Here is a 27,023-nt window from a genome sequence, read left to right as displayed (position 1 = left end):
AATTCAGCTCTTTTGTCGGATCCAAGATATTGCCCCTTTCCTTCCGAACACATGGGAAAAAGAAAAGACCATTGTAAAGATAAAGCTTACCGAGCCTGCCTGCTAACTTGTGTTTGTACAAAATGCTCCAAAAGCGAAGTGGGAACCTGAACATTTTTTGTGGAGTACACTAAAAATAAACTTGTTTTGGATTTTCTTTTGTTGCATCGACAAGGTCCCATTTTATTTCTTTAACTGAAAAATAAAAATATACATCTTTAGACAAGATTGTGAAATTTAGGCAGGAGAAAAAAAACTTTTATGATGCAGATGTTAGTTTTACAAAAATGTCAAACATTTAACAGAAACCAAGATAAAAATGTTGCTCATTGGGTCAATTCTTGGCAAATAGATGCATTGCAATTGAGTTTTGTATAACCATTTCTCTGCCTAGATTGTTCCAACTTATGAAATAAAGCCCACTTATATAATATCATCAAATTTCTTTAGATATACCATGATACACCTGGACATAACTTTCCTTTCGTTCTTGGTTTTATGCATGTTGAAATATCTTATCTGAAATGCATCATGGCCCATCAGTCACAGTATATGTTAGGCAAAAAAAGATTTTGTTATGCAAGTTGAAGTCCTTGGTATTCACCCTCTGCGATCGTTTGTTTGTCCAGTATTTGTGTACCCAAACAATATGATTAAAAGCTCTTCATAACAGCTTTGCTAAAGCTAAAGTAACATTGGATAAATACAGCAGAGTCAAAACATGTGAAGTATCATCAACTCCCTAAATAATATTAGAACAGTCGACAGGAGTGTTACTTTTTTCAGAAGTAATTGGGGTAATGCCTGTTTATCAATAATAAAAAAAATAAAGACTAAGTTAGATTCAGAGACCTTGTGAGGATAAGGAGAATTGTGAGAATAAGCTCAGCTTCTAATCAATCCTGTGTTTGTAAGAGACTCAGTACCACTGGAAAATATAATTTTTTAAAAACTTATATAAAACTATGTATTGAGAGTTATTTTTTTTCTTTTTGAACATTGGGTATTGGCCAGTAAATGTGCACGCCAAAGATTAATCAGTTACTGAACCAAGTCTGGTAGAATTCTCTGCGTAATTTATCCCAACATCCTGAAGGATGTTTTCCCCTATTTGCACCTTCTCTATTCAAACACCTACAAGTAAGTTCACTGGATTTTAAGGCCACTGCAGTCTGTTCAAAGCTGTGCCTTACTGGCTGACAAGAAAAACAAGATGAGATGAAAACAACAAAAAAAAAATAAACGGCGCTTCTCTTATAATAGAAATACTTAAAGATATTCAGTGTTTGACAGGACATTTCAGCAAAAAAAAAGAAAAAAATTAAAAATTAAATTAAAATGAATACCTTTATGTAGTTGAGGAGTGCCTGCAATCACACAGATGAGGCCATGGAGTAAAAATAAATTTGTGAAACAGAAATCATTTGTTTCCTCGGTCTGCAAACCAACTTGAGTAAAAACATAAAAGCTACACTCACATTAACCCCAGATGGACAGAGCTAAGACAACACACAAGCACTCTGTTCATTCTCACAACTTACAGGAAGGAGAAAAACTGGAGGTGACAGCCAATATTTAACTACAGCCATTTTTCCCAAACTGATTTTGATGTGGTCGTGTGTTTTGAGACATAGATGCAAAGTAAAATTTGACCAGCTGACAAACTGCGACTAGTAAGAATTCTTCTGCGGGATTTGAGGCTGGCTACCATAGTGAAAAACACCGGTGTTATCTTTCAGTGGTTCACAGCAGTCTCTGGCTGAAAGTTACAGTGGGCCAGTTTATGATGCTGCTTCCTGTTTTGTTTCTGTGGGCTCACTTTGAGCCGAAGTTAAGGGCTCAGAGGCCATCAGCTCTCCTGCAGCAGTAGTTACCTCTGGGGCTGGAGATACAAGTTCTGATTCGGCCTTTTGTCTAGAAGCTTCCACACTTGGTTCTTTACTGGTTTCCATGGTAACCACAGGAGTCACACAAGGCTGCTCTGTGTTGTTAGAGGTCCGAAATCTGTCCATGATCTCCAGTTCGGCCAGTCGATCATCCCTGTCCCACCGCGTGGTCCTCTCTCGCCGTTCTGACCGCCTTGGCCTGTCCCCTTCTTTTCCTTCAGCTCCCCTACCTCTATCTCGACTCCCTCCCTCTCCCCTTCCTCTTTCTCTTCCCTCCCCCCGCCCGTGCTCCCTCTCTCCATCATCACCCCTCCCTCGTTCTCTGTCACTATCAAGACTGCTCCTCCTCTCCCTCCAGTCCTGTCTGTCTCTGTCTCTGTCCCGGTCTCGTTCTCGTTCCCGTTCCCGGTCCCGATCCCTGTCCCTGTCCCTGTCTCTCTCCCATCCTCCTCCCCGGTGATTGCCTCCGTCCTCCTGCCAGCCTCCAAGCCTGTCCCTCCCATCCATTCTATCACCACCTCCTCCCCTCCCTCCATCACCAAATGGACGCCTTCCCCCTCCAAAACCTCGGTCCCTCTCTCTATCCCTGTCCCGATCCCAGTCTCGCTCCCTCTCTGGCTCTCGGTCCCTGAATCCAGGCCTGTCTCCCCTGAACGGTCTGCCATCCATTTCTTCAGGCCCCTCTAGGCCACGAGGACCCCCTTGTCTGATAAAAGGAGGAGGTGGACCTTGAGGAGGAGGGCCATGCCCATGTGGAGGGAAAGGAGCCCTCATATTGTGGGGAGGGGGCATCCCAAAGCCTCCTTTAGAAGAAGGAGGAGGCTCATGGTGCATCAGTTGGGGGTGTGGTCCCCTGGGCATCATCTGTGGGGGTATAGGGGGCATGTTGGGGTGAGGAGGTCTCGTCACGTGCGGTGGAGGGAAACGCTGCATGTGTGGTAGTGGGGGGACGGGAGGACGCTGGAGTGGGATTATACCGGGCCGTGCGCCAAGAAGACCACCAGAGGGGGTCTGGATGTTTCCTGGAGGACCACCTGAAAGAGCACCTGGCGGTCCACCTGGAGGTATACCTGAAAGAGCACCTGGTGGTCCACCTGGAGGTACACCTACTTGGTTACCTGACAGGGAAGGAAATACAAAATACAGCTTTATTTTTAAAACAACAAACGACCGTGTCTGGTGAAAAGTGAGGAGAGAAAGACAGACTGACCTATAGGCCCCATCTGGTTGTTGAAGATGTTGGGACCCTCTGGGACCTCGTCATTTTTCCTGTTGCTCAGACCTGCTGGGTCCAGAGATGGGTCCTCAACTCCACCTTTGGAAGGAGGCGGGGGACCCAAAGGCATGGCACCCGGTGGAGGGAAACCTGGGAGAAGAGGGGGAAGATGAGTTAAGTCTGGTTTGGTTCAAACAAACTCTGCTGCATTTGCCCGTTTGATTCAATTTGTTTGGGCTTGTGTGAATCCATGAAGAGCTGATGACAGGATGACAGTCTTCATACAGTATCTTCCCAATGAATGAGTTACCCATCAGTCTGTAGCACTTCCATGTTTTCAGCTCTTGGTTCATTCGTAACAAGCTCATGTGAACACACACTAAATGGCAACAATATGTCATCATCAGTGTATAATCTGGACCAAATCAGCTGAACTGCAGGTGTGAACTCAACCTGAATTTCTGTTTCTGTTAAACATGATTCCAGAACAGGCACTGTGTGAAAGAGAGAGAGAGACTGAATGAAAGCCAGAGAGAAATGGTTTGATGGCAGTCGTAGGAGGTGCTACCTGGAGGCATCTGCATGGGGTTGAAGCCAGGTCTGATGAAAGGAGGAGGGGGGACGCCTGGGGGGAAGGAAGGCGGAGGCATGCCTATGGGACCAGGAAAGACAGGAGGCTGGAGAGAACCCACACCAACCACTGGCTGCTGCATTGGAGGGACCTGAGAACATTTACAAGGATTTACTGTAGATGTCAAATAAAAAAGTTCTTTGCTATACTTCCCTGTGACACTCTCTCAGAGACACATGGGAGTTAAGTAACATCATCACCCCTCTGATCATATTAAAATGTGAGTCTGACTGTGTTCATCTTAGTATTTGCATAGATCCCCGAAGGAACAGCAGGCACATAATTATACTCAGAACAAGTTTCAGCATGGTGTGTCTTTGCCAGCATTTTCTTTTAGATAAACACATGTCTAATTGTACGAGTTTAAATATTAGTAACAGCTCGCAGCAGTTGTTTACCTGTGCAGGAGGAGCAGCTGCAGCAGCCACAGGTAATGCCTGAGTCTCCTCAGGCTGCTGTGGCTCCGAACGACCGTTGTGGGTGAGTTCTTCAAGGTGGTCGAGAGTCTTCCTCACTCCACTCCACTCTGAAAAAGACAGATAACACTCAAATTTGATAAAAAGCAAACTGGTTAATACACTATAATACACAAAAACATCAATAACACAACTTGTTGCAGGTCCACATTTCAATAAACACAAATTTCCAAATGATAAAACACAGGCAGCGTATAAAAACTGCTTGATTCAGCGATAGGTTTGTCAGACTGGGTTTGAAGTATTTTCTGTGTAATAAAACCTTGTTTACTGTGTGTGGCTGCATTTTATACCTTCATTTGTTCATATGATTTACTCTTTTTACCTGGTGATAAGGTGTCCACATCCAGTATTCCTCCTTCTTTTAGCTCCTCCAGCTGGTCCTCTCTGATTTTAGACCAAGGTATGTAGGTGACACCCAGCTCCACGTCCCAGTACTGTTTAAACTCTGCCTTTATGCCCTTGTTCAAAGCCCAAGCAATCTGCCAAGAAAAAAAAAAACAACTCTCTTTGATTTCCCTCTCTTCTCTTTGAGTTGCTGACTTTTTGTTCAGTGGTGCATTGCTGAGCAGCAACATGTGTAGCTCACTCACCTTGATGGCTTTCTGGTTAACTTTGTAAGATCCTCTGCTGAGTTTCTGTAGAGCCCTGAAGGCATCTTGCCTATGTATCATGACAATATAGGCACAGCCGCGTGGAGGGATCATCTGAACAAGAGAGGAGGAAAACAGACAGGTGGGTAGAAAAACAAGGGAAGTTGTGATTTCCCTTTAGTCAGCTGAGACTGGACTCATTCTCATTATTGCACTACGGTCCTTTCTTAAATACGTACAGCCTTAAGAAAAAGTTTGGCAAAGCTAAGTGCATGAGCATTTTGCTAACATAAACAAATTCCACTGTTACAAACCACGGTATGTATTCACAGCAAGCTCAGTGCAACAGATCCATGCAAGTCCACTTACATTAATGGATTCTATCTGTCCAAACTCCTCCAGCAAACAGGCGACATCTTGTTGTTGTGTTCTTTTGTCCAGCTGGCCGACCCAGAGAGTTGTACTGCAAACTGAAAAGCAGAAACAAAAGATAAGGTAACACTTAGAATCAAAAGGAGGAAAGTTACTTGAAAAATCCCTGCGATGTCATCCAGAGACAACAATAAACTTCTAGGATATATACTGCACACACACCTAAGAGTTCATTTCAGCTCCATGTCTATCATCTTCAATAAATATGACTATAAACAGATTATGACTCACTGCTTAGTGCCTCGCTCTTGGGTGGAGGGAGGCCTTTCTGCCTTCGCTCTCTCTCTTTCTCTCTCTCCCTGCGCTCCTGCGAACGAGAGCGCGGGGAATGGTGACGCCGGTCTCTGGAGCGTGAGCGGGATCGCCTGTGCCTGGACCGTCGTGTACGGGAATTAGACCGTGACCTCCTCCGCTTTGGAGACCTGAAGAAAAAAAAGAAAAACAAGGCCTTGCAACTCAGCAGCTGATCTGCACAGGGCAAATTAAATGGAAAATATCAAAGAACGCTCATCGGACAGGTCATATCCCATTTCAGATGCTTACCTGGAGCCTGAGTGTGACCTTCGACCATGTCTCCCATCCCTCGTGGATGAACGGTCCATGTCCACTGACAAATCCTGATGTGGTATAAAGAAGATGTGGAGATGAAGATATGATTTGTTGCACACCATCAGACCCACAACACTGGGTCTCACTTGACTCTTAGGTGGTACTACTTTAACATATCTTTTGTACTAGTGTTAAGTCTACCTGTTGTTGCTGGGCTGCACTGTGGGGAGGGTATACCCCTGGGAAGCCTGGAGGCCCAGTAGAACCAGGGAGGGGCTGCCCTGGCAGAGCATGCCCCATAGGAGGCATCACAACTGGGAAACTTTGTCCTGGTTGTAAACCGTAGGCCTGGAGCTGGCCATTAGGAGGGAGAGGAACCTGAGAAAGACAACTGTGGTAAATACTGTGCACATTTAACCGAGCTTCCCAAATATAAAATCAATTTACCAGACACAGATTTGTCCCTTTGTCATATATTTATATGTTTTTTTTTTTACTGTTCATAAAGGTGTTCCCTTCCACAAATAGGGGGCATGTACTGTACTGTGTATCTCATTTTATACCACTTTAGCAGCTGAAAGTAAAAATGGAAAAAAGAAGGGAAAGATAAAAAAAAAATTAGAGGACTACACTCATCACGAAAGATTAGTTCTTTTGCAATGAAAAATTTTGATGTTGTTACCTGTTGTGAGGGGTCTTGTGACATGTTAATCACAGGCGGTTTAAAGTGCTCCATGTGCTGTGGGAAGGCTGGAGGCTGTTGCATACTGTGATGATAAAAATGCATCATCAGTTTCACAGGTTTGATTTCATTTCAAAAAACGAAAATCAATCAAAGCTTCCCACTTCTTGGCATCACAGACATGTTGTAGTACATGAAATGAATAAAGGGCTTACAAGGAGGGCTGTGATACGATTTCATCCTTCTTTGTTTCTTCTCCGACTTCTGGTTCGTCATCATAGTCAAAACGGTCCAGCAATTTCTAAGACAGACAGGTAATGAATGTAAAAAATACACAACCTATGACATTTTAAATTCCTAATGTTTGTACAGCCTAAATGTTTTCCCCTTTACTGCAACATACTGCAAACTGAACAAAAACTAAAACACACCGTCACCTTGTCAAAGGCCGTTTTCTGCTGGGTAGGTTGGGTAGGCTGGGTGGGCAGGGGAGGTTGTGGGGTGACCATGCCCAGCCCAGTAGTGACGTTTTGGGCCTGAGTTTGGATAGTATGGAGAGGAGGCTGAGTGTTGGTATCAATGGGCTTCACTGGCTGCTGCTGAAAGTTCTGAAGCATCTGTTGAAGCTATAAACACCAATGACAGAGTGTGAAAGAGTTATTTCTTCGTAGAGGTCTAAGATATGCACAAGAAATGACAACAAAACAAGCAACAAGACTGAGATCAAAGCTAATGCTGGTCTTCATTAGTACAAACTCACCTGCTGACCCTGTGAGGACTGGAAGAGCTGTGCCACAGCAGCAAAGGCATCTGAGTTTTGCAGCTGAGCAGCAGATGTCATGGTGGAGTTTGCCGTTACCGCAGTAACTGGCTCTTTGGCTGGAGGTGGAGAAGAACCTGATGGAGGAAAGAAAGCTTTAATGTGTGTGAGCAGCACATAAACGCATTCAAATGCCGGCACCATTCATACTTCAGCATATCAATACGATATTGTTTTAAACAATATATGCTAAAAAGGCTGATTTAAAAATTTCTCTACTAACTAAACATACATTTTTCATGAGCAATTGCAACAACTGCTGCTTCCTGCATATAGTCACACCCATTACCTGGCTCATCAGTCCCTGTGTAGGGTGCAGCAGCACTGCTAGAGCCAGCTGCCATGTCCAAGAGGGGCTGAATAACCTCAATCTTGAACACCCCATTCTTCTGCCACAGGTTCAACACTCGCACAATCTTACTCTATAGGGAAAAATAAAGAAGCAAGGAGGTAGGTGGACAGAGAACAACAGGAAGAGAGGATATCTATTATTAGAAGGGGAAAATCAAATTGTAGTATTTCTGACTGACACAGTACAGTCTACTATTTTCAAACTAATTTTCACCTCAATCACATCTTTAGGTTCTTACCCTGTCCTCTACGGGGCAAAGGCAGAGGTTCTCAAAAGTTCCTGCAATGTTTTTGGTAAATCTTGGGCCGAACACGTCCTTGTCCGGTCCAAATTGGTGTCTGGACTGCCTAACAATGGAATCCACCACATACAGGCCTGCGACTTTGTACTCAGGCTTGCACTGGAGACAGCAGAGGGAGTAAACAGATTCTGAGTGTATACAAATTTGGTAAGGAGAAACTGGATGATAACTGACTTTAGACCAGTGTGTCTCACCTTCTTGATAAACTTTTCCACAATCTGGACCACATGTTTGTAGAGCTGTGAAAGAGAGAAGCAAGTGAGTATGTTACAAGCTAGACATAGGCTCAAAAAATAATGGGAAGCAATACCAAAATACAAAAAGTACAGCTCGCTCAAACAGATATACAAGTAAATCTCAAAACAAGGGAATACCAAACTCATTCTTACTTTCATAGCTTTGATGGCTGATTTGGTGATGGAGATCATCTTTGCCCGAGAGATCGGGGGCTTGGAGTCCATCAGTGAGAATAACTACAGACAAAGTAGAGGCAGGTTGTAGAGGCAACAAGGGGTAAAATTAGACCTGATATTACAAACTCTAAGCAATGACTATCCTGACCTTTACAGGCAAATCATCATTTAATGTCAACTGATAATGACGTGATGTGTCTCGTAAATAAATTTTTCAGTGGCTGCCACAACTGATGATCTGAAAGGTGAGACTGTGATTGGTTATGTTGGCCGGTGAGTGCCTGAGAGAAATTCAGACACCCCTAAGTGCATGTTTGCTCTTTTAACAGGTGTCCATTGACAGTGCTTTGAACAAACTACACTGACATATTTGTCATGCGTGGCATAACTACCAGTGATTTGCATCCAGAAACAGCAACTACTTTCTATGTTTCTGTGCAAGACACAAACTGCTATTGAAACTGCAGGACACTTTTTCAAGAAGCACCAGAAACTGCTCAAAGCGCTGGGGTTAAAATTATTTGGTACAATAAACAAGAAGCAGGGCTGGGCAGGTAACTGTGATAGGATTACAGGGTTGTGTTAGCCACCCTGTCTCTGGGGTTAATCAACTATATAGGCCCAGCCACGGTAGCTATAATATTCAAAGAGTAAAAGGGCAGCAGAAACGTGAGGCACCAAAAACACCAATAAATGACTTGACGTGTCCATTACCTGGACTTTTAACAATATTAACCATCGGTCTTCAGGCCTTACACTGACTTGACAAACAGAGACTGTGCATATTTTTGAGGCATAGATGATCATATTGTTTATAAGCTTGCACACACTGCAAGCACATTAACACCAGGATAATGCTGAGTAGCATTATTACCAGCACCAATGTTAGTGACCACACTCCCACAAACATTTACGCTACTACAGTGGCCAGTGTTTACTGGCTATCGTTGTGTTAGCATCCTAGTTGGAAGCAAATCCTGTAAATTGTTTCACCAACAACATTACTTGCGCCGCAGGCGTGCAACACAGACGCTAACTCGGTTAGCCCTACGCCTGATAAGATGGACATGTCCGGCTAGCTCGCTGAGGAGGCCCACAGGTCGGTCCTGCTCGGCTAGCTCCAGTGCAACAGAGCACCATGACCAGCACCGCCAGCCTCGGTGAGTTCGGGGTTTCAGCGACCCCTGAACGCAGCTTACCTCCTGGTTAAAGGCGTTGACGGCATCCATGGTTGCCCAACGCTCCGAGCCTTGCCCTCAGCTCCCGATTCCCCGTTTAAAGCGATGTTTATTCAAGGAAGGGTCGGTACAGCTTGTCCGCTCCCGGCAGCTAACGACAGTTAGCCTAGCATCGGTAGCTCACGGGTCGGCGGGCACGGCAAAGCATGATGGGATTCAATTCTGTAGTTCTAGGTTCCGTCCACTGGGTGGCGGAGTGCTGTAGGGATAGAAAACATGACAGCCCACACATAACATACCTGTGTAAGTATTCAGAAAAGAAAAAAAGAAAACAAGAAACATATGCAATACAAATAATACAATAAAAAAATCCCAAGCCACATGCAAAGCTAAGGGGTGAAAATAAAATCATGATAACAACAAAGACTGCTGTGTATCGTTGTAACATGCAGATGAAATATTAGGCTAAATTATGTGGACCAATGGATCCATTATGTGGAAAGCACATAGGACAGGGATGTCCACAGACTGTTCCTTTGTCCTGATTCTACCCACCAAGGACAAAAATTAGCTTAGGGCCCCACACTGATCTGTGTTCCTCCCATTCTCTGTGCATTGTGAACCTACCCCAGTTGTCTTCAAGTGCATATTAGGAGCAATGAAGATTACCTCACAAGCAATCTACTCACAGATACCAACCAGTATTACTATTCTGGAGAACTACACGACCCCAGATTAAACCATGAAACCAAGTTGAACATCAATATTATATTTGATTTTTCACTTTGATAGTGGTATGATGCTTCTCAAATTTAAAGCATTGAACGCACACATGCAACATTTCCAATACACACTTTTACAAAGATTTTTAAATTGAAAATTGTTGTCTCCAATCCATTAGATACCTCCCCCACACGACTGCTCTGTTTCCCCCGTGAACAGGTCACCTTTATGGATGGTTCCATTAGTTTTACAGGCTACTGATAAACTCCAAGGGCTAATCCAAGGACTACTTGCTTTAAGTCGTAATTCACTAATACATTCTGTCAGGACAAAGGAAGGAATGGTCATCGGTTCAAGTTCACCAAGACTGCTTGCTGATGTCTAGAGTTGTAGGTCTGACTGTGTGTTCTTGTGGTATAAAATAATTCCAATAGGTGGTGCTATGCTTATACCTTTTGGTTCCATGTCTGTCTGTCTGGTGCAGTGTCTAGAAAGCATGGTACAGCAGGCAAGTCCGACTGTATGTGCACATGTGGCTATTCTTCTCACTCCCTCTAGGAATCCATACAGAGAGTGAACACAGCAGAGCACACCTGTATGTGGTGCAATTAAATCTGACAGCAACTCCACAAACAACAGCCTCATAAAACACCACAGAGCTGAATCAACACCTCTCTGGCACGGATTTAAAATGAACAGAAGCTTCATATTGGTAATGACAGGGATTTTTAAATTGAATTTCCTTACATGGCCAGGTGTTCCTGTTATACTCTTCAGCCAATATAGGTTCACTGTATATGAAAACATATGATGTTTTATATTAAGGCAGGTTCACCTGCTCTGAGGCCAAATACATGACGAAAATATGTATCAAACTGTTGCCCCTCCTTGCAGGTGTTCTCCTGTGAGTGATGAACACCATGTTAATTAGGCCAGTGAACACCTCCATGAGCGGGGAGGAAATGGTCCTTTGTCTGCCGCTGGTGCGCTGGGGTACAACTTTATTATTTGCTGGCAGAACTCCAAGTTCACCAACAATTAATAACACAATGACAACCCCATTTCTGGCTTTTCTGAAACCGTTTCTCCCAGACAGCAGTTATTTATGATCATTCATTGCCACTAGACATGTCCACCTCTGTGCCGGTGTAATTAAGGAATTGTGGGTCCGCTTGGTGCACAGCGCATGGCGTGAACAGCCTGGGTGCTTAACGCACAATCCTACCTAAATGTACCTGACAAATTTACGATGAAGACACAGAGAAATTCGACTGCGTTACAGGAATGAAAAAAAAACGATCTGAATATTGCAGTGATTGTGTTGCTGCCGCTCTGCTCCGGCTACAAATGCACTATTCTTTGTTCATAGCCATGTACAATCTGAACGCACCATGCGAAACGGCAGGGGCAGCGGTGCCGGGCGGAGTTGTCCCCCTTGTTCTCACATGTGCTCCGCCCGCCTGCGCTGATTGGATTGAAAATTACCCCAGCTACCACCACCGTGTGAGGAGCCGTGTCTGTCTGTCTGTGTGTTTTTCTTTCACACTCACACTAAGAAACGCCCACCCAGATGACCGGGAAAGTCACTTCAAACTGAAAAACACGCTGCATGCACACAGACTAATCGGGAGGCGCTCACGTATGGAGGACGGACGCTGAGTGTGTAACCTACCTCTGATCACAGTTTTTTTTAAACCCACAAGTATTAAGGCAGGTTGCGTCACTTACTAATTTTCCATGACTGAGTCTGGCATTTTTTTTTGTGTGTCATTTCAATCTAAGCTGGTACACTAATCAAGACTTGTCTTGGAAACTGCTGAGTGCGCTCACTAGATGCTTTGGATGAACAGGTGGCGCAAGCTCCGGTTCCCTTAATTTGCTATTAGGGGCGAGACGCAGACAGCTCGGAGTTAACGCACTTTACGTTAAGCATTTAATACCTGCTTTTAAGGTGGGCGAGAGTCGAGCTGCGTATTTTTTTCTCCCTTGTTAAAAGGAGGCACTTGACAAGGGAGCCGTGATGCCAGTTGCGGACAGCGACATGGTGGTGGACAACAGCCACGGGTTATATGAGGGTAAAACCCCGAACAGTGCCGGGAGTGAGAGCGTCCTCCCGGCCTCTCTATGCAGTCCCGCTGCGGACATCCTCAAGAACTTTTACCACACCAAACGGGTCGGGAACTATCTGATTGGGAGGAAACTGGGAGAAGGATCGTTCGCCAAAGTTAGAGAAGGTCTCCACGCGTTGACTGGGGAGAAGGTAAGCGGACTGCGGGGGTCTCGGAGTAAAAATGCAACAGGGTTTTGGTGTGTAATGTGTTTTGTATCTATTGGCATAATTATTATCGCATGCCTTAAGACTGAATATAGTTGAAGTTGTAATTTTTAAATGAAAAGTGAACTTTTCAGGGGAAAACATTTTAAAAAGAAAACTAGCTGAGTTTGTTCTGACTGCTGTTTTAACATTTAAAAATCCTGAGTGGCATGCATGATATGGTTTTACATTTCATTTCAGTGGACAGTGTCAGCTGTCACTGCGCACACGCCTGCTTGGCACAACATTCTTTTCTGCTGCATGTCAACTCTTCGCCCAGTCATATGAACAGTTCACCCATATATTGTGATTTGCACAACGTGTCAGTCCAGGTCTCACTGAGTAATCAGTTCTTAGCTTCTTCAGAGAAAGTGATCAGCCCTGCTTGCAATGGGAACCTTTGTTAATGAGCTCATGAGGCACCACCAGCTGTTGAACTCCGCTATATGCGCAGCAGGGCTTGTTTTCTGGCCAAGCTCTAGTGACATTTACTTTTAGTGCGCGAGGGACACACACACACAGAAAGAGAGGGGTGCTTGTCTTCCCCCTAACGTGTTGGATAACTAGTCGTGCGCTCTGTGGCTTTTCTGAACACACTGCTTTGTCTGCTGATGGTGATCTCACCGCTGCGGGCGCGCAAGCCTGTGATAGGGACACAGAGGAAAATTGCCCGGCCTATGAGTGAGCAGGGCTGCTACTTGCATATGAAATCGTGTCGTTGATAAATGGGCTTCAGCCTCATTACGATTCCACCAGCACAGGGCTTTGATATGGGCAACCATTGGCCACTGGTTGCCTTTGTCTCTCCAGGCTTTTTTTTTTCCCTTCTCCTTTTTTGAGCAGCAGCCAGCACATTTGCATATTAGAAAAACAAGTACTGCCTCTTTTCCTGCATGTTTCTACAAGTAACCCCATACCTGTTAGTATATGTGTACAATAGAATATGTGTATGTGTGTCACTGTAATTCACATTTGGCATAATAATGGCATAAATAAAGATGAGCTCATCTTGAGACCCCCCTCCCCATTCTGTTGCTGTGACGAGAGAAGAAAGCGCTCCTCTCCTCATCACTGCTTCCCTCACTGTCTTTGTTGAGGATGATGCAAACACTGGCAATCTGAAAGCCAAGCACATCACATGCTCTCCCACTCTTTACACTCTCTCTCTCTCATTCAGTGGAATACAGGGTCCAACAGACGATGGGAGGGAGCAGAGGGCAGTGAGTTTATTCAAGCAAAAGGGTAGTCAGGGGGAGAGGAGGTACAGGAGGACTCCAGGATCCTTTTTTAGCATCACTAGAAAGTCAGTGTGGATGCAGGGATAAGAAAGACTATGTGTGTGTATGTTTACGAGCAGGGGGTATGAAAGTGAGGAGAGGTGAGAGAGATGATGTTGTCATGGTCAGGGGAGGTCATATGCATGTGTTTTTGATGTCTGTAACCCACTTTCCCCTCCATACCCCCCCCCCCCCCCCCCCCCCCCCTTTCTGTCTGAGGGGCGCCTGATAAACAACTGAATCCCCCAGAAGCCCCCTGGCTGGGCGGACCCCTCCCCCTCTATATCCCCAACCCCCCCTTCTCCTCATATAGACCAGCCTACTGTAAATACAGTGCCCCATCCCCCCATACATACCCTGAACCCCTTCTCTTATCCACACTGCTTGGAGTAAACATGGGCCATCTATTACTGTATTGTGACAGCTCACACACACACACAGGCACACACAAGGACATACAGCCAGGTTTAATTAGCAGCTGTAAAAAGGTTTTCAGAGGTGAATCAATTATCAAAGATGAAAGGACGAAAGTAAAAGAGAAAGACAAGCTGAAGGACAGAAGAAAGAAAAGACACACACATACATACACAACCACTTTGGCCCTCACCATTTCATTAATGGATATGGTGATTAGTTTCACTGGTCATGCCTTTCCATGTCTGTGGGCTCTCCTTGAGATGATTTGCTGCCTATGGTAGCCGTGCTCTTGAATTCAGTCTAGACGGGATACAAGGAGACATGGGCAAAGGATGAAATAGAGTAGATGGGTGTGTTATTGAATGTAATTAGCTACAGAGGGAAGCAAAGTGTTTGTCATTCAGGTAAAGGACAGGTTCTGTGGCTTTTATGAGAAGATTCTTCAGGACCCCTCTTCAATGAGGCAATAAGGGGAAAACAGAGAGAAGATGATGGGAAGGGTAATTAAAGAAAAAAAAAACTTTGTGCATGTCTGAATCTGTTCTCCTCAGTTAGTTGAATCTGTTTTAGAAAAATGTTTGGACTCCAATTTATCCAGCCTCAGTGTCGGTTCCACATTTGTCACCATTTCTCTTGTGTGTTTAGCTGCGACTAAACTCTGTGGCAAATGGGGGAATATTAACTGTCCATTTGGCCTTGGCGCCTTCTCAACAGATAGGGTAACATTTGCTTTTCCCCTAGTTTATGATGGTTCAGTAACCCCTCCAACACACACACATACACCTCCCCCTCCTGCAGCCTCAAGGCCCTATAGCGCCTGGGTTGCCCCACATTGAGAGCAGCTGTGAGGGAGAGGTCAGTGTCGAGTTATATACCCTGCAATGGAGACCGAGTAGTTCATCACCTGTTACTCTGCAACCCCCTGAAAATCTCCCTTCAAGCAGTGCGCTAGTGCTCTATTCTCCATGGGTATTACTCACAATATCATATAACGCAAAGTTTAAGAATCAAACTTCAGCTGCTAAGTCAGTGCTTTGTCTAAAACAACATCCTCACCTCATCTTCTTTCTCTCTCCCCTCCTGTCCCAAATTCTCCAGGTGGCGGTGAAGGTGATTGACAAGCGGAAGGCCAAGAAGGACTCATATGTGACCAAGAACCTGCGGAGGGAGGGCCACATCCAGCAGATGATCCGCCACCCCAACATCACGCAGCTGCTGGACATCCTGGAGACGGAGAACAGCTACTACCTGGTGATGGAACTGTGTCCCGGTGGGAACCTCATGAACCGCATCTACGACAAGAAACGCCTGGATGAGAGGGAGACGCAGAAGTACATTCGGCAGTTGGTGCTGGCTGTGGAGCACCTGCACAGGGCGGGTGTGGTGCACAGGTAAATAAACCCAAAAAACCCACTTCAAATAAAGCAGAAAAAAATGCAGAGAGAAAGAAGAGAACAGAGCCACACAGGCATTTATCTCTAGTGTTACAAGCATCTGTTAAATTCTCAGAAAACATTGAGTATATATATTTTGCCATCCATAGCTCAGAGTGCCTTGTGCTGTTTATGGTTTAAAGCTGACTTTAAGATCTTTGAGTCAGACATGATCCTCTTTCTCAAAGTGTGGGTTAAGCCCTTATTGTGCACATTACTGTTAATCCACAAATAACTAGATCTGTCTGCTCAATGGCTGCATTGAGATGATTTAAGAGATTTCCCACAGAGCTGCTAAGAATTTCTTAAAAACTAACACAATTTTGTAAAAAAAAAACAAAAAACAAAAAAAAAACAGCTGGTGCAGTGTTCAATAACCCAAATATTAGCTGTTCCAGAGCATTTCTCCTACAAATATTTTTACTTCTTATGATAAAAATGTTTGATTTGATTTGGGGAAAACAACACATAAACTGCATCTCCAAATCAAATTTCAGATATGAATTTCACAAAGCTCTTCCCAGAATAATTCAATTCTTTGTCTCTCAGAGCCTGGGAACTAAATTTCTATCATGTTGAGATGGCCTATGTAGATAACTGTGTAACAGGATTTCTAAAACTGAGGAGGGATCTGGAGGCACACAATAGACCCTGAAAACCCGCCAGCGTGACCCACATTGGGAGGGTTATGTATGCATGTGTGAGGGATTCCCACTGACCACTCCTGCTTGTGCATTGTATGATGACATAGATAACTTATCTTATGTAAACGCTGGCACTGTGCTGGCATTGACATCTCCTCTTTCTCTCTTTGTCTCACAGGGATCTGAAGATAGAAAACCTCCTGTTGGATGAACAAGACAACATAAAGCTCATAGGTAACTCAGAAGCTTTTACCTTTACAGTATATAACTCATTTCAAATTTCTGTTTCTTTGTTCAGTGCAGACAAATTCCACAAATTCATTCACAAATACAAAATTCCCCACAGCAAAGAAAAAGCTATTTAAGCAGTTAATAATAAAAGACAGGCCTTTAATGCCAGTTATTTTACAGTAGAAATAAAAAGATCCTCTCAGTTGGAGTAGCGTGTCACAGTGTCCCACATGTGGTGAAGGGCTAAGACCAATTAAATATTCTGTTAAAACCCTTACAAGCTCTCACCATAGTGCTAATCTGCTTCTGTTTGTGTACGCAACGCTGTGATGAGGCGACTCGTTTAATGGGTGAGCTGAAAACACAGTAATAAACCCAGAAACAACACTCACCCCACCTCCTCTGCCCCTCAGACTTTGGCCTCAGTAACTGCGCTGGCATCCTGGGATACTCAGACCCATTCAGCACCCAGTGTGGAAGTCCGGCTTATGCCGCCCCCGAGCTGCTCTCCAGGAAGAAGTATGGCCCAAAGGTGGATGTCTGGTCCATGTGAGTGTGCCCTCCTTTTTAGAATCAGTTGCCGTCAAATATCAGCATATTCAAATATATCTATTTATTCATTTCACAAGTCCACCCAGCCCTGAAGTATATATTTTCGTCCTCCAGCGGCGTGAACATGTATGCGATGTTGACTGGGACTCTCCCGTTTACCGTGGAGCCCTTCAGTCTCCGAGCCCTGCACCAGAAGATGGTAGACAAGGAGATGAACCCTCTACCTCCCTCGCTCTCCACAGGTAAATAATGGAAATGCATAGATTCACACCTTTTGTGTGTAGATGATACCTTGTTACACAGGTAACAAGGTATCATCTGTGGTGAACAAACTATGACTCCATCAACTTGTATACCCCACAGATCGTGCACTACCATACCCACTCAGGTACTCACTTATCTGTAGTCGCTGTAATCACAATCAGGGTGTAACCGTTATGGGAGTGAAGCCTGAACACACTCAGCAAGTAAACAAGATTATTGCAGGTTGTGATTGCACGTGAGAGGAATGAACGAATGTTGACATTTATAAATGCAGTGAAAAATCTGAGTGTCTGCCAAGAGATAGTGGAGAACGAAACTTGAATTCACAGATAAGCTGTTGTTCTGTAATGCGATAAGGACAGTCCGTGGCTTTAGTAAACAGTCAGTGGCTTTAGTAAAAATCTCTCATGACAAAGTCCCTGCTGCCTTAATGAAAAAGGTTTGTGGCAGTCTGGTTTCAGAGCGTTAAAGCAGTTTTTAAATGTTTTTAAATGTCCAACTAAAAAAAGATAAACGAAAAACAAAAGGCAAAAACACAGTGGTGGTACGATTAGCTGATAAGTTCTTAGCTGATAAGTGCTTCTCAAGAATGAGCTTGTCTGCCTTGGCACCAGTACAAAAAAATGAATATGCAAAACATGTGGCGGACTCAGGAAATATTTTGGCAGAGCTCAAGCAAACAGGTGTATCAAACACATTGTCATTATGTTTATTCAAATTTATTAGCAGGCTTAGTCTAACCTGTCCTGTCGCTCAAGCGTTAAAAAGAAGTCGCTGACAGCGTGTTCACAATGGTATTTAAGCATAAGGAAATGAGTAGAGAAAAAAATAAGCACAGGTGTGTGACTAACTTCTCTGGAAGTTGTTCAAATTCCATTTTAATTTTTTACTTGTTACATAAACAGATAAACGCAGCACCATGTGCAGTGAAATGCCTTAGGTACCTACTCTGGCTCAAGTTTCAACAAAGCAAGAATAAAATTTATAGGAGCGATGAAAATTTGATGGGCAATGCTTACACTTAAGCGACATTCATAAAGTGTTTACACCTCCTTGGCATGTCACAACTGTGCCATTCTCTAAAATGCAAAGTAAGGGATGGCTTAGCCTACTTACGTAAGAACCTGTTAATCAAGCTAATGACATAGATACGTTATCATCCCATCTGTTATATAACAATGACATGAAAGCGGATGAGATGGATGAGAGTCATGTTTGTGTTTCGAGGGTATATGAACTGTGTCAAGCCCTCTGCTCCAACTACTCTGAAAAAGGTTGATTTTCTAGGTGGCAGAGCAAAGAGGCAACATCTACAGTTCAGTCCCATAGTTGTAAAATATATAACATGTTTCATTATTGGAAGACTTTCCACTTTATGTATTTATGTAGTGAGCGGAGTCTTGATGGCAGTGTATGAATATTCATTCTCCCTCCCTCTGTCTCAGCTGCCATCTGTCTTCTGAAGAAGCTTCTTGAGCCAGACCCCAACAAGCGTCCCAATATCCATCAGGTGATGGCTGATTCCTGGCTACAGCTGGCCAACAAGAACACAGGAGCACCGTACCTCAACAGGTAGACTCACACACATTTTTTTGAGTTTGTATTTTGGAGCAGTATGTTGATTTCTGTATCTCTCCTTTACAAAAAAAATCCTTTTCACATTCAATTTAAAGCATCACAAAGCATTAACTTTCTTGCTCTGTGTGAAGGATCCACATTGAGGAAATAAACCACACGGTGTTGCTGCATATGACGGAGAAAATGGGCTACAAGCACAGCGAGGTGCTGAGCGCTGTCCTCACCAACCGCGCCTGCCACACTTTGGCCGTCTACTTCCTCCTCAACAAGAAAATGAAGAGACTGTCAAAAGAGTACAGGGTAGGTGAAGGAGCAGAGAGTTTTCTAAGGAATTCCAAACTGTTTTCTTAACGACACCTTAATCGAGTTTCTGTGAGGTCATTAAGTCTGGTTACACAACAACAGGTTTGTTGTCATGTAATGTAATTTTGTAATGTGTGGTTTGCTGTGTCTGTTTAGGAGATGCAGTTTCAGGAGAAAAAGAAAGGAGAAAAGCAGAAAAATGAATATTTCCAGACCCAGTGGCGGAAACATGTCGACAAGCTCACCATCCCTCCCAAACAGACGCCCGTCTACCTGGCTGTGAGCAAGGGGCCCAGTAAGGAGAAGAAACACAGGACAGGTGAGAATTCATATGATGCAGTACAAACAATTTGGACACTTTTTAAAAAACATTTTTTAAAAAAATACGTTATTTATTTTATCTATTTCATTTACTTTTATTCATACAGGGTAGGTTGACTGAGCATGCATGTTCTTGTACATCAACGACCTGTTTCACACATATGTAGTTCCCCAGTCATCTGTCCATCCATCCACCCCTCCTTCCATCCATCCATCCATCCATTGTTTGTCTGTCCATCCATCCATCCAACCACCCACCCATCCATCTGGGAGGAAACATCTCGGACAAGTTGCCAGTCAATCGTAGGGCGAACACACAAACACTTTTTTTTTTTTTTTAAATTTACTTTTTGACTGAAAAAGTGTAGAACAGAAGTAAGTATATAATTAGGAATTGAACTGATTTGCACATAGCAACACCGCAGCATTTGTTAAATTAAGTTCTTTCGAACTAGGCCTGGGGCCTTGAAAAGAGTGATAAGTGATCGGAGCCTGTAAATAACACTCCCTATAGACAAGCTTTCAAGTGACAGACAAGGACCTGGGGGCAAAGCTGAGACCTAAGCTCCTTTCCCCTCTCATCGTATAAGTGCTATTGAGAAAGCCTATAGGCTGTTCCAGATCTAGCATGTCAGGACAGGCTGGGCTTGGCAAGGTTAAAGTGGGGACTTTTCCTGTACCTTTACACCGGGTTCTTACATGCTGTCAGATGTTTAAGCCAGTGAGAGTTATGTCTTCACTGGCATGACATATGGAATCTAGACACATAAGGCACTCAGCCAAACAGATTCAGAGAAGCTGCAGTTCTAAACCTTTCATTCAGTTGTATCTGCAGTGAGTTGAGCACAAACTACTCTCACAAATGTCTTTTTGACAAACATCAAAATACAGTATTTCCTAAATGTTAAAATGCTTCTCATTTTCTCCTCAGGTCTATTGCGTGCCATAACTGGTGGCCATCGTAATTCACCTCTGGCTCCACCTGGCACCGTTGCCTCCTCTTCCATGGAGTATCTAGAGATCCATCCTCTCTTTCCCAACACCCCTCAGCAACGGAGGCGACTGGCCACTCTTCCACAAGTCAACACAAGCCCAGAACACAACATTCCTGCTCCACCGGCACCGTCACCGATCGGCATGCATTCCTTTGGCTCACTCTCCAAAGCCGAGCAAATCGAAGACACCCCCGCTTCACCCTGGTACAAGCTGACCAACGGTACTCTTTCCCCACCCCGCCATGTCTCTGCCTTCCAACCCGACTCCTCTTACTTGAAAAAGGCCACAATCCCCAGTCCCCCGGTCCTCATTGTCAACCCGCAGCCCAAGAAGAGCATCTCATCAGATTGGTGTGGTTCCTCTGACACGAGTGGCAGCCCCCCCAGCACTGTAGGAAGCCCCCCAGGGAGCTCAGCTTTCAGCCCCCCGAAGTCCGCCTTTAGTCCCCTCAACCCCACCTCAGCATTTAGTCCTCCGTCCAACAACAGCAGCAGTGATCCCGACAGTCCGACGCACCGCAGCAAGTTCCCCTCTATGGGAATAGGACAGATCCTAAAGAAGAAGGTCCAGCTGCAGCCGTTCACCTTCCGGCCAGAACAGGTCGTTGAGGAAGTGGTGTCACCACCTCCCTACCCCATGCAGACTCTCCTCTGTGCTTCTGGTGCACTCAAGACCCTCTGCTGAGGGATATGAGACAAAGGAAAAAGAAAGAAAGACAGACTGAACTCAAGGCCCCTTTCAACATGTTATTTAAGTTGGAGAGGTCTTCCAGAGCGGCCTTTTGAACTGTGAACTGTCCCTTTATTGCGACTGAGCCACTTTTCGTGACAGAATTAATCCCTTAAAATGAGAAAGAAAAAACAAACAAAAGGGGTTTAAGTGAGAGTATATAAAAATGTATCTCTCATTACTGATCTCGTTATGTAATAAGAGGTGGTGACACTGAGACGATGAGATTTGAAACAGATCCCAGAGCAATGACTAAACCTCGCTGTGTCCTAGATACAGAGTGGACATGGGACATCATGTAATATTGGCCTTGCTAGCAAGGTGTACACACACGCGCACATACAGCCACACAAAACACTGTATTATAGACTTGAGTTTAGATTTACTATCTTATGTAATATTGCTGTAACTGGTTACTAATTGAGCCGCAGACTGATTCACACCAGCTAACAGACCCCAATTCTTACCCTAACCCTGATTACATGTATAAGTGTTTTGTCTCTGTGAAAACTCTCGAAGATACCCACTGACTTCCAGCCAGCTGGCACCGTATCCTCAATGCTGACTGGATGGAGAAGCTCACTGCACTATTCTTGAAAACCAAAACCTATAGTAACAACGGTGTTTACCATCTTTTACCTCACTGCATTATTCATACATTAATGTACAACGGCAGTTGATTGTGACATGCTTGTGTGGATTTTGCCACAGTGTTGCAGTGTCTGAGCGTTAGTGCCATTAGAACCGACACAGTGAAATAGGAGTAGGTAGTGAGAGTAGAGTTATACTCTCACTTATTATAGCATTCTCATAAATTGTCACTCAACACTGATAATAACTCACAGCTATAACTTTTTATACACAAGAGTTACATCACCTCTTCAACCCACAGGGAAACTTAAACTGTAAAAGTCTTAGTTACGACGCGCTCACAGCTGGATATACCTATTCTTTGTCAGTTTTGGAAAAAAAAAAAACAAAGGAAAAGATAAAAAAAACTGAGCATCAAAGGCCTTATGAAACTGATCAACCTCGCCAAAGGCTGAGGGTATGAACACGGGAAGAACAGCTACTAGGATCGTGTAACATCCATGAAAATAATTCACTTCCTTTTGTCTTAATGCTGTAGTTTGTGCAATAGTCTTAAGTGTTAACTGCAATGACGAGTATTTGCCAAGAGCTCTCTGAGAGTGATGTGAAAATTGTGCTTGTAAATAACAGTACGACTCCTGTGTTCTTGTCACTTACGCCGTTCCGTATGAAGGGATTCTGAAATGATTGTTGGGCCGACATTTTCACATCGTAGTTGCTTCATAAAACGATTTGACTCTGCAAAAAGGCTTCCACGGGCACACAAGGCTTCTTACTGTTAACATACCATAGAATCTCTTCCTGTCCAAATGAAAAGTTGCATGCAATGTTTCACGAGTCGAACTCTACTGTCAAGATTTGAAATTACGTCTTTGTACCTTTTTTTCTGGTTGATACTGAGATTGATACAGACTCGGGGGTCTTTTATAAGATTTTGTAATGGATGGTTTTGTTTTGAGTGTTGAGAGATTTCTATGCTGTATAAAGTATTTTAAATATTTATACTGAATCCATTATGTGTCTGTCTGGTACTTCAAATGCACCTGCTTACTGTCTGGTTTCATTTTTAAAGATCACTTCCTCTACACACACATCATTATGCTTTTTTTTTTTTTTAGCTGAAAAAAGAATTAGTACACTTAAATTACAATACTTAAGTAAGTAATTCCACAATAATCCACAGAATCCAAAATTCTTTTTAATTTATGTATACTTTACATAGTGCCTGAGGCGTATAATTTATTCCTAAAGCTCTCAGCTCCAGGAAGACTTCATGAAAATTCACCTCTCTGCTGTGGAAGAGTCTGTGTTGCTTTACAACCTCTATGTGCCACTTGTCTCACGTACCATAGAAGTTTCCCACGGCACACCTGTGGTGGGTAAAAAAAAGAAAAAAAAAAAACACCCATGCAACAGCTGAAGGACCCACACACACACTACAACCCCTCCCTCCCCACTCATACACGCACAAGGCTCACACGCACCGCAGACACTAATCTACTCAGCTGTGGCTCCCCCGTTCCCCATCATAAACCTCTTTGGGTGACACTGCCCTGACGAGACAAAGAAGGGGGATCACCGGAGCTCGGAGACAAACACACACATGCACAGGACAACACAAACAGGGCTGTCCGATTAAACCGGCGTGGCTAAGCTGATAAAAGCCGAGGGGCAAGAGTGGCTCTAAAATGCATTAGAGCCGGAGCCTTTTGTTTATCAAAGACAAGGCGTTCAGTTAGTCAAAATCCCCGGGCGGTCTGGTGAGACAAACAGGCTGTGGCCATGAATACTATGGCTTAACCGCAGCGCTGAGCGAAAGGATAGAGTAGACTACAGGGCAAGAACAGGTAATACCAAACCTGTGTTAACTGCTGCTCTGGTGACACCTGTGGTATGTGTGTGCACAGAATAAAATATTAACTAATGACAGTGGAGCTCCCAGAGAGCCATCACCTGTGATTTGTCCCTCTACTGATGATTGTGACTTATGAAACAAACCAGTCAGGTGAGGGACAGTAATAATCGAAACGTAGGAAAAAAAGTTGTTGCAACACTAGATTGCTTTTTGGGGGATTTGGAAAGGGTTAGACAAATGGTATAATCTCAGGAAGCACTGGCAGAAGAAATCCATACTGATGAGATTAAGACAAAAAAAAAATTCATTTTCCTTGACACATATATTATTTGATTATTTTGAAGTTAATCTGTGTGTAAACAGGTCAAGTTCCATCAACAAATCTGTGATAAACAAACACCCCCCGTCCCCCTCGTCCCAGCAGGGGTGGGCAATAAGTTGATATTTTTCATCATGATCACATTAGGGATATTTTAATATTGTGAACTGTGACAATTACGTTGTCTAAAACTATAAAAAGCAGTTGCTGCGTCAGAATTATTTCTCAAATATTTACGATACTGGATGAAAATGCATGATGGACGATTTTCCATGCCTTTACAAACATTTTGATTTATCAAAATTAAAGATGAGATTTAAACCACAAGAGAGAGCACTTGTCCTGAGAACAGATTTATGCCACACCCAGGAGAAATGTAGGCTTTCCTAACAAATTTTAACACACCATTAAACAACCAATACCTAAGTTGTATTCAAGAACTGATAACCTGAGTGATCCACGAGCATCCACGAACGTCCATAAGGGCCTGTTTATTAACTGTCACTGACAAAACAAGAATCATGTTTTGATACTCACTTTTAATGTGAGGACAAACTGACCACTTACTGTCCAGCAGGACAGTGTTTCTGTCAATCTGTTCAGGCTTAGAGCCTGATGAACATTAATCCTGTTTTTAGTCCCCTTCTCGTCACATATACACACACACTCACACCAGGGTGTCACTGGCAATGGGACAAGCCTTTGTGTCTGACACAAAAGTCTTTGTGTCTCATTAAGACAGACGTTTAACCTGCCGCCCAGTGACGGATGCCAGGGACATTCACACACACACAGACTACCTGAGCATCCTGGTTCAAGCTCACAGACCAGCACTGCCCTCTTCAGCAGCTCTCACACATGCAGAGGACAAGGAGGAGAGAGTGAGAGACAGCCAGACTACCTGGCAGACGCGGCGTACACAAAGACGTATGGGGGGGAAATAAACAAGCAGATGTTTCTAATGAAGTAGGAGGCTTTGAGCACTCAGAGAGGATTTGGGTTATGCCGTCAGACGAGTCACTGACTGGCCGGCTATCCCGTCCGACCACGGACACAGATGAAGGTGATTAATGAAACGAGAAGGCTGTGGCTTACCAGAGATTTTACGCTTTCGCTGTAGAGGTGCCGTCAGTAAAACAAACCAGGCTAAGTTTCCCAAATGCTCTTGACACCAAGATCATCTTACAACCACTGATACTTGAGATTAATTTGGGAAATTCAACCTCCAGATGAAGGGGTTTACTCCCAGTCTAGTCTGCGCGACACAAAGATGAGACCCTTAATGACTTTAGATATAAAAAGGAGATTTTGTTTGGGCTTACGTCGAACAGCCAACCATGAAAGGAAAAGCTGTGGTGATCGAAAAGTCAAAAGATCAGTTGGGTTTTCTACTAAACATAGGCTGTTTTTTTTAAGTACATGTTTTGTTTCAATAAGTTTTTTGTCATATTATCAAACACAAATAAACAGCATTAAACATTTCCACATGATATATTCTATGAAATATATTTGTATCCTTTTCACATGATAACAAAACATGTAAATAAATATATTTTAAAGTTTGAATTAACTGTTGCTAAAATGTGACATGAACAGCACTGAGAAAATATAACCATGTGGGACTGTTATAAAACTGACTGGAAACTGGCCAAAAAAAAGCTATGAGCAACTGGTGGGGTGTGGTTCTTTTGTCAGGGGGATAACCAAATGATATGATGGGAAAGAGGAAAATTGCAATTAAATAGTAAGTTTGCCTTTTAATTAAAAAAAAAGCCCTGATACATACACCTCAGAATGATCCAACTGACAGATAAAAAAAAAATATGTTTCCTCATAAAAAATTATTACAGAACCAGAACTGGCACTGAGTTTAGTTCTTTTTAAGCCCCTAAAACTGGAACATTTTCATTCTCACACAAGAAATTTTTGTTTTTTCATTTGATGGAAAAACAAACAAACATATTTTATAAGTTGCCACACAGGTGGCACTCCTTGAGATTTTTTTTTTCTCTCAAAAACAACATCAGAAATTCAATCAAAGAGCAGAGCTCAGCCAATGGGATCTCAGTGTCTGTGGCAACAGCAGTATCAGTCCGAAACAGCCATTGGTCCGATGTTTCACACAGCGAAGGCTCTTATTGGCTGATAGCGTGCCGAGGCTTCATTGCCTCCATGGCAACATTGCTTCCTTATTGCTTAGGGAAGGTGAAAAGGAGGGAAAGAGGGGAGGCGACTTTCACTCAGACACTACCTCTGCATTATTCATCCTTTGTCCCTGAGTGCTTGTAGAATGTGTGTAGATGTACTGACTGATGCGTGTGTTTTTGTGTGTGTGTGTGTGTTTCTATGTTGGTCTTGGTTTGGGTGGTAATGATTGGTTGAGACTTAAGGGGTGAATAGGGTGAAACCGGTGCAATAATTGCACTCAGCAGTGCAATGCATCCAGCAACAACATGTCTATATATAAAAGAGCCAAACGAGTTCAGAGGCCATTCAGTGTCACTGACTTCAAACTAAGCTTTAGACTAACCTTTAAGCTTTAATGCTCTGAACAGAACAAACAAATAAACAAATTTGGGACACATTCTCCAAAATGAGTCTGTCATAGGGAGTCACAGCACACATCTGGGCAGTCGACTGGCTTGCATCATCCACATCCTGTGCAGGTTGCATGCGGGCACCTCATCCTTAAGCGGGGACTGGATAAAGACAACACCACCACCCACCAGCAGAAACAACAAAAACCACGCGGCTTGTTTGTTGTTGTTTTGACTTTTTTTTCCCCAGCAATTGAGGGAGGGGAGAATTAGAGGAAGGGGGAGGGAGAAAGAAGGGCAAGGGTGGGGTTAGCAGAGAGAAAAACATCACACAGAGATTACAGTGGGGGGGGGGGGGGGGTTCAGGACTC

At 43.7% G+C, this 27,023-nt stretch overlaps 2 protein-coding genes across 5 annotated transcripts; one reads left to right on the top strand and one right to left on the bottom strand.

Annotated features, from left to right (window-relative positions):
* Positions 1-270: 270 nt before the first annotated feature.
* On the bottom strand, positions 271-26,743 carry scaf4a (SR-related CTD-associated factor 4a). 4 transcript variants are annotated; one of them, XM_041051177.1, is made up of 20 exons: positions 26,732-26,743; positions 16,616-16,622; positions 8,367-8,450; positions 8,172-8,216; positions 7,915-8,076; positions 7,614-7,746; positions 7,265-7,401; positions 6,936-7,130; positions 6,720-6,805; positions 6,505-6,589; positions 6,024-6,200; positions 5,817-5,890; positions 5,505-5,695; positions 5,211-5,311; positions 4,842-4,955; positions 4,574-4,730; positions 4,171-4,298; positions 3,710-3,863; positions 3,136-3,291; positions 271-3,043 (listed from the first exon to the last, which is right to left on the bottom strand). In XM_041051177.1, the coding sequence occupies exons 3-20, from the start codon at positions 8,436-8,438 to the stop codon at positions 1,821-1,823; spliced, it is 3,390 nt and encodes a 1,129-aa protein (XP_040907111.1). In that variant the 5' UTR covers positions 8,439-8,450; positions 16,616-16,622; positions 26,732-26,743; the 3' UTR covers positions 271-1,820. The 4 variants fall into 4 exon arrangements, with proteins under 4 accessions (XP_040907111.1, XP_040907109.1, XP_040907108.1 ...); XM_041051175.1 differs by lacking the exon at positions 16,616-16,622 and adding an exon at positions 9,590-9,747; XM_041051174.1 differs by lacking the exons at positions 16,616-16,622; positions 26,732-26,743 and adding exons at positions 9,590-9,827; positions 14,490-14,533.
* hunk (hormonally up-regulated Neu-associated kinase) lies at positions 12,037-22,904 on the top strand. Its single transcript, XM_041051178.1, has 9 exons — positions 12,037-12,551; positions 15,398-15,690; positions 16,555-16,610; positions 17,021-17,156; positions 17,274-17,401; positions 18,869-18,995; positions 19,133-19,301; positions 19,461-19,623; positions 20,557-22,904. Exons 1-9 carry the CDS (start codon positions 12,312-12,314, stop codon positions 21,303-21,305), a joined length of 2,061 nt encoding a protein of 686 aa, XP_040907112.1. The 5' UTR covers positions 12,037-12,311; the 3' UTR covers positions 21,306-22,904.
* Positions 26,744-27,023: the final 280 nt, after the last annotated feature.

This window comes from Toxotes jaculatrix, chromosome 12 (genome assembly GCF_017976425.1).
Source record: "Toxotes jaculatrix isolate fToxJac2 chromosome 12, fToxJac2.pri, whole genome shotgun sequence".
Taxonomy (NCBI): Eukaryota; Metazoa; Chordata; class Actinopteri; family Toxotidae; genus Toxotes; species Toxotes jaculatrix.
Note: the sequence above shows the minus strand (reverse complement) of the source record. Positions and strands in the feature narration are given on the sequence as shown.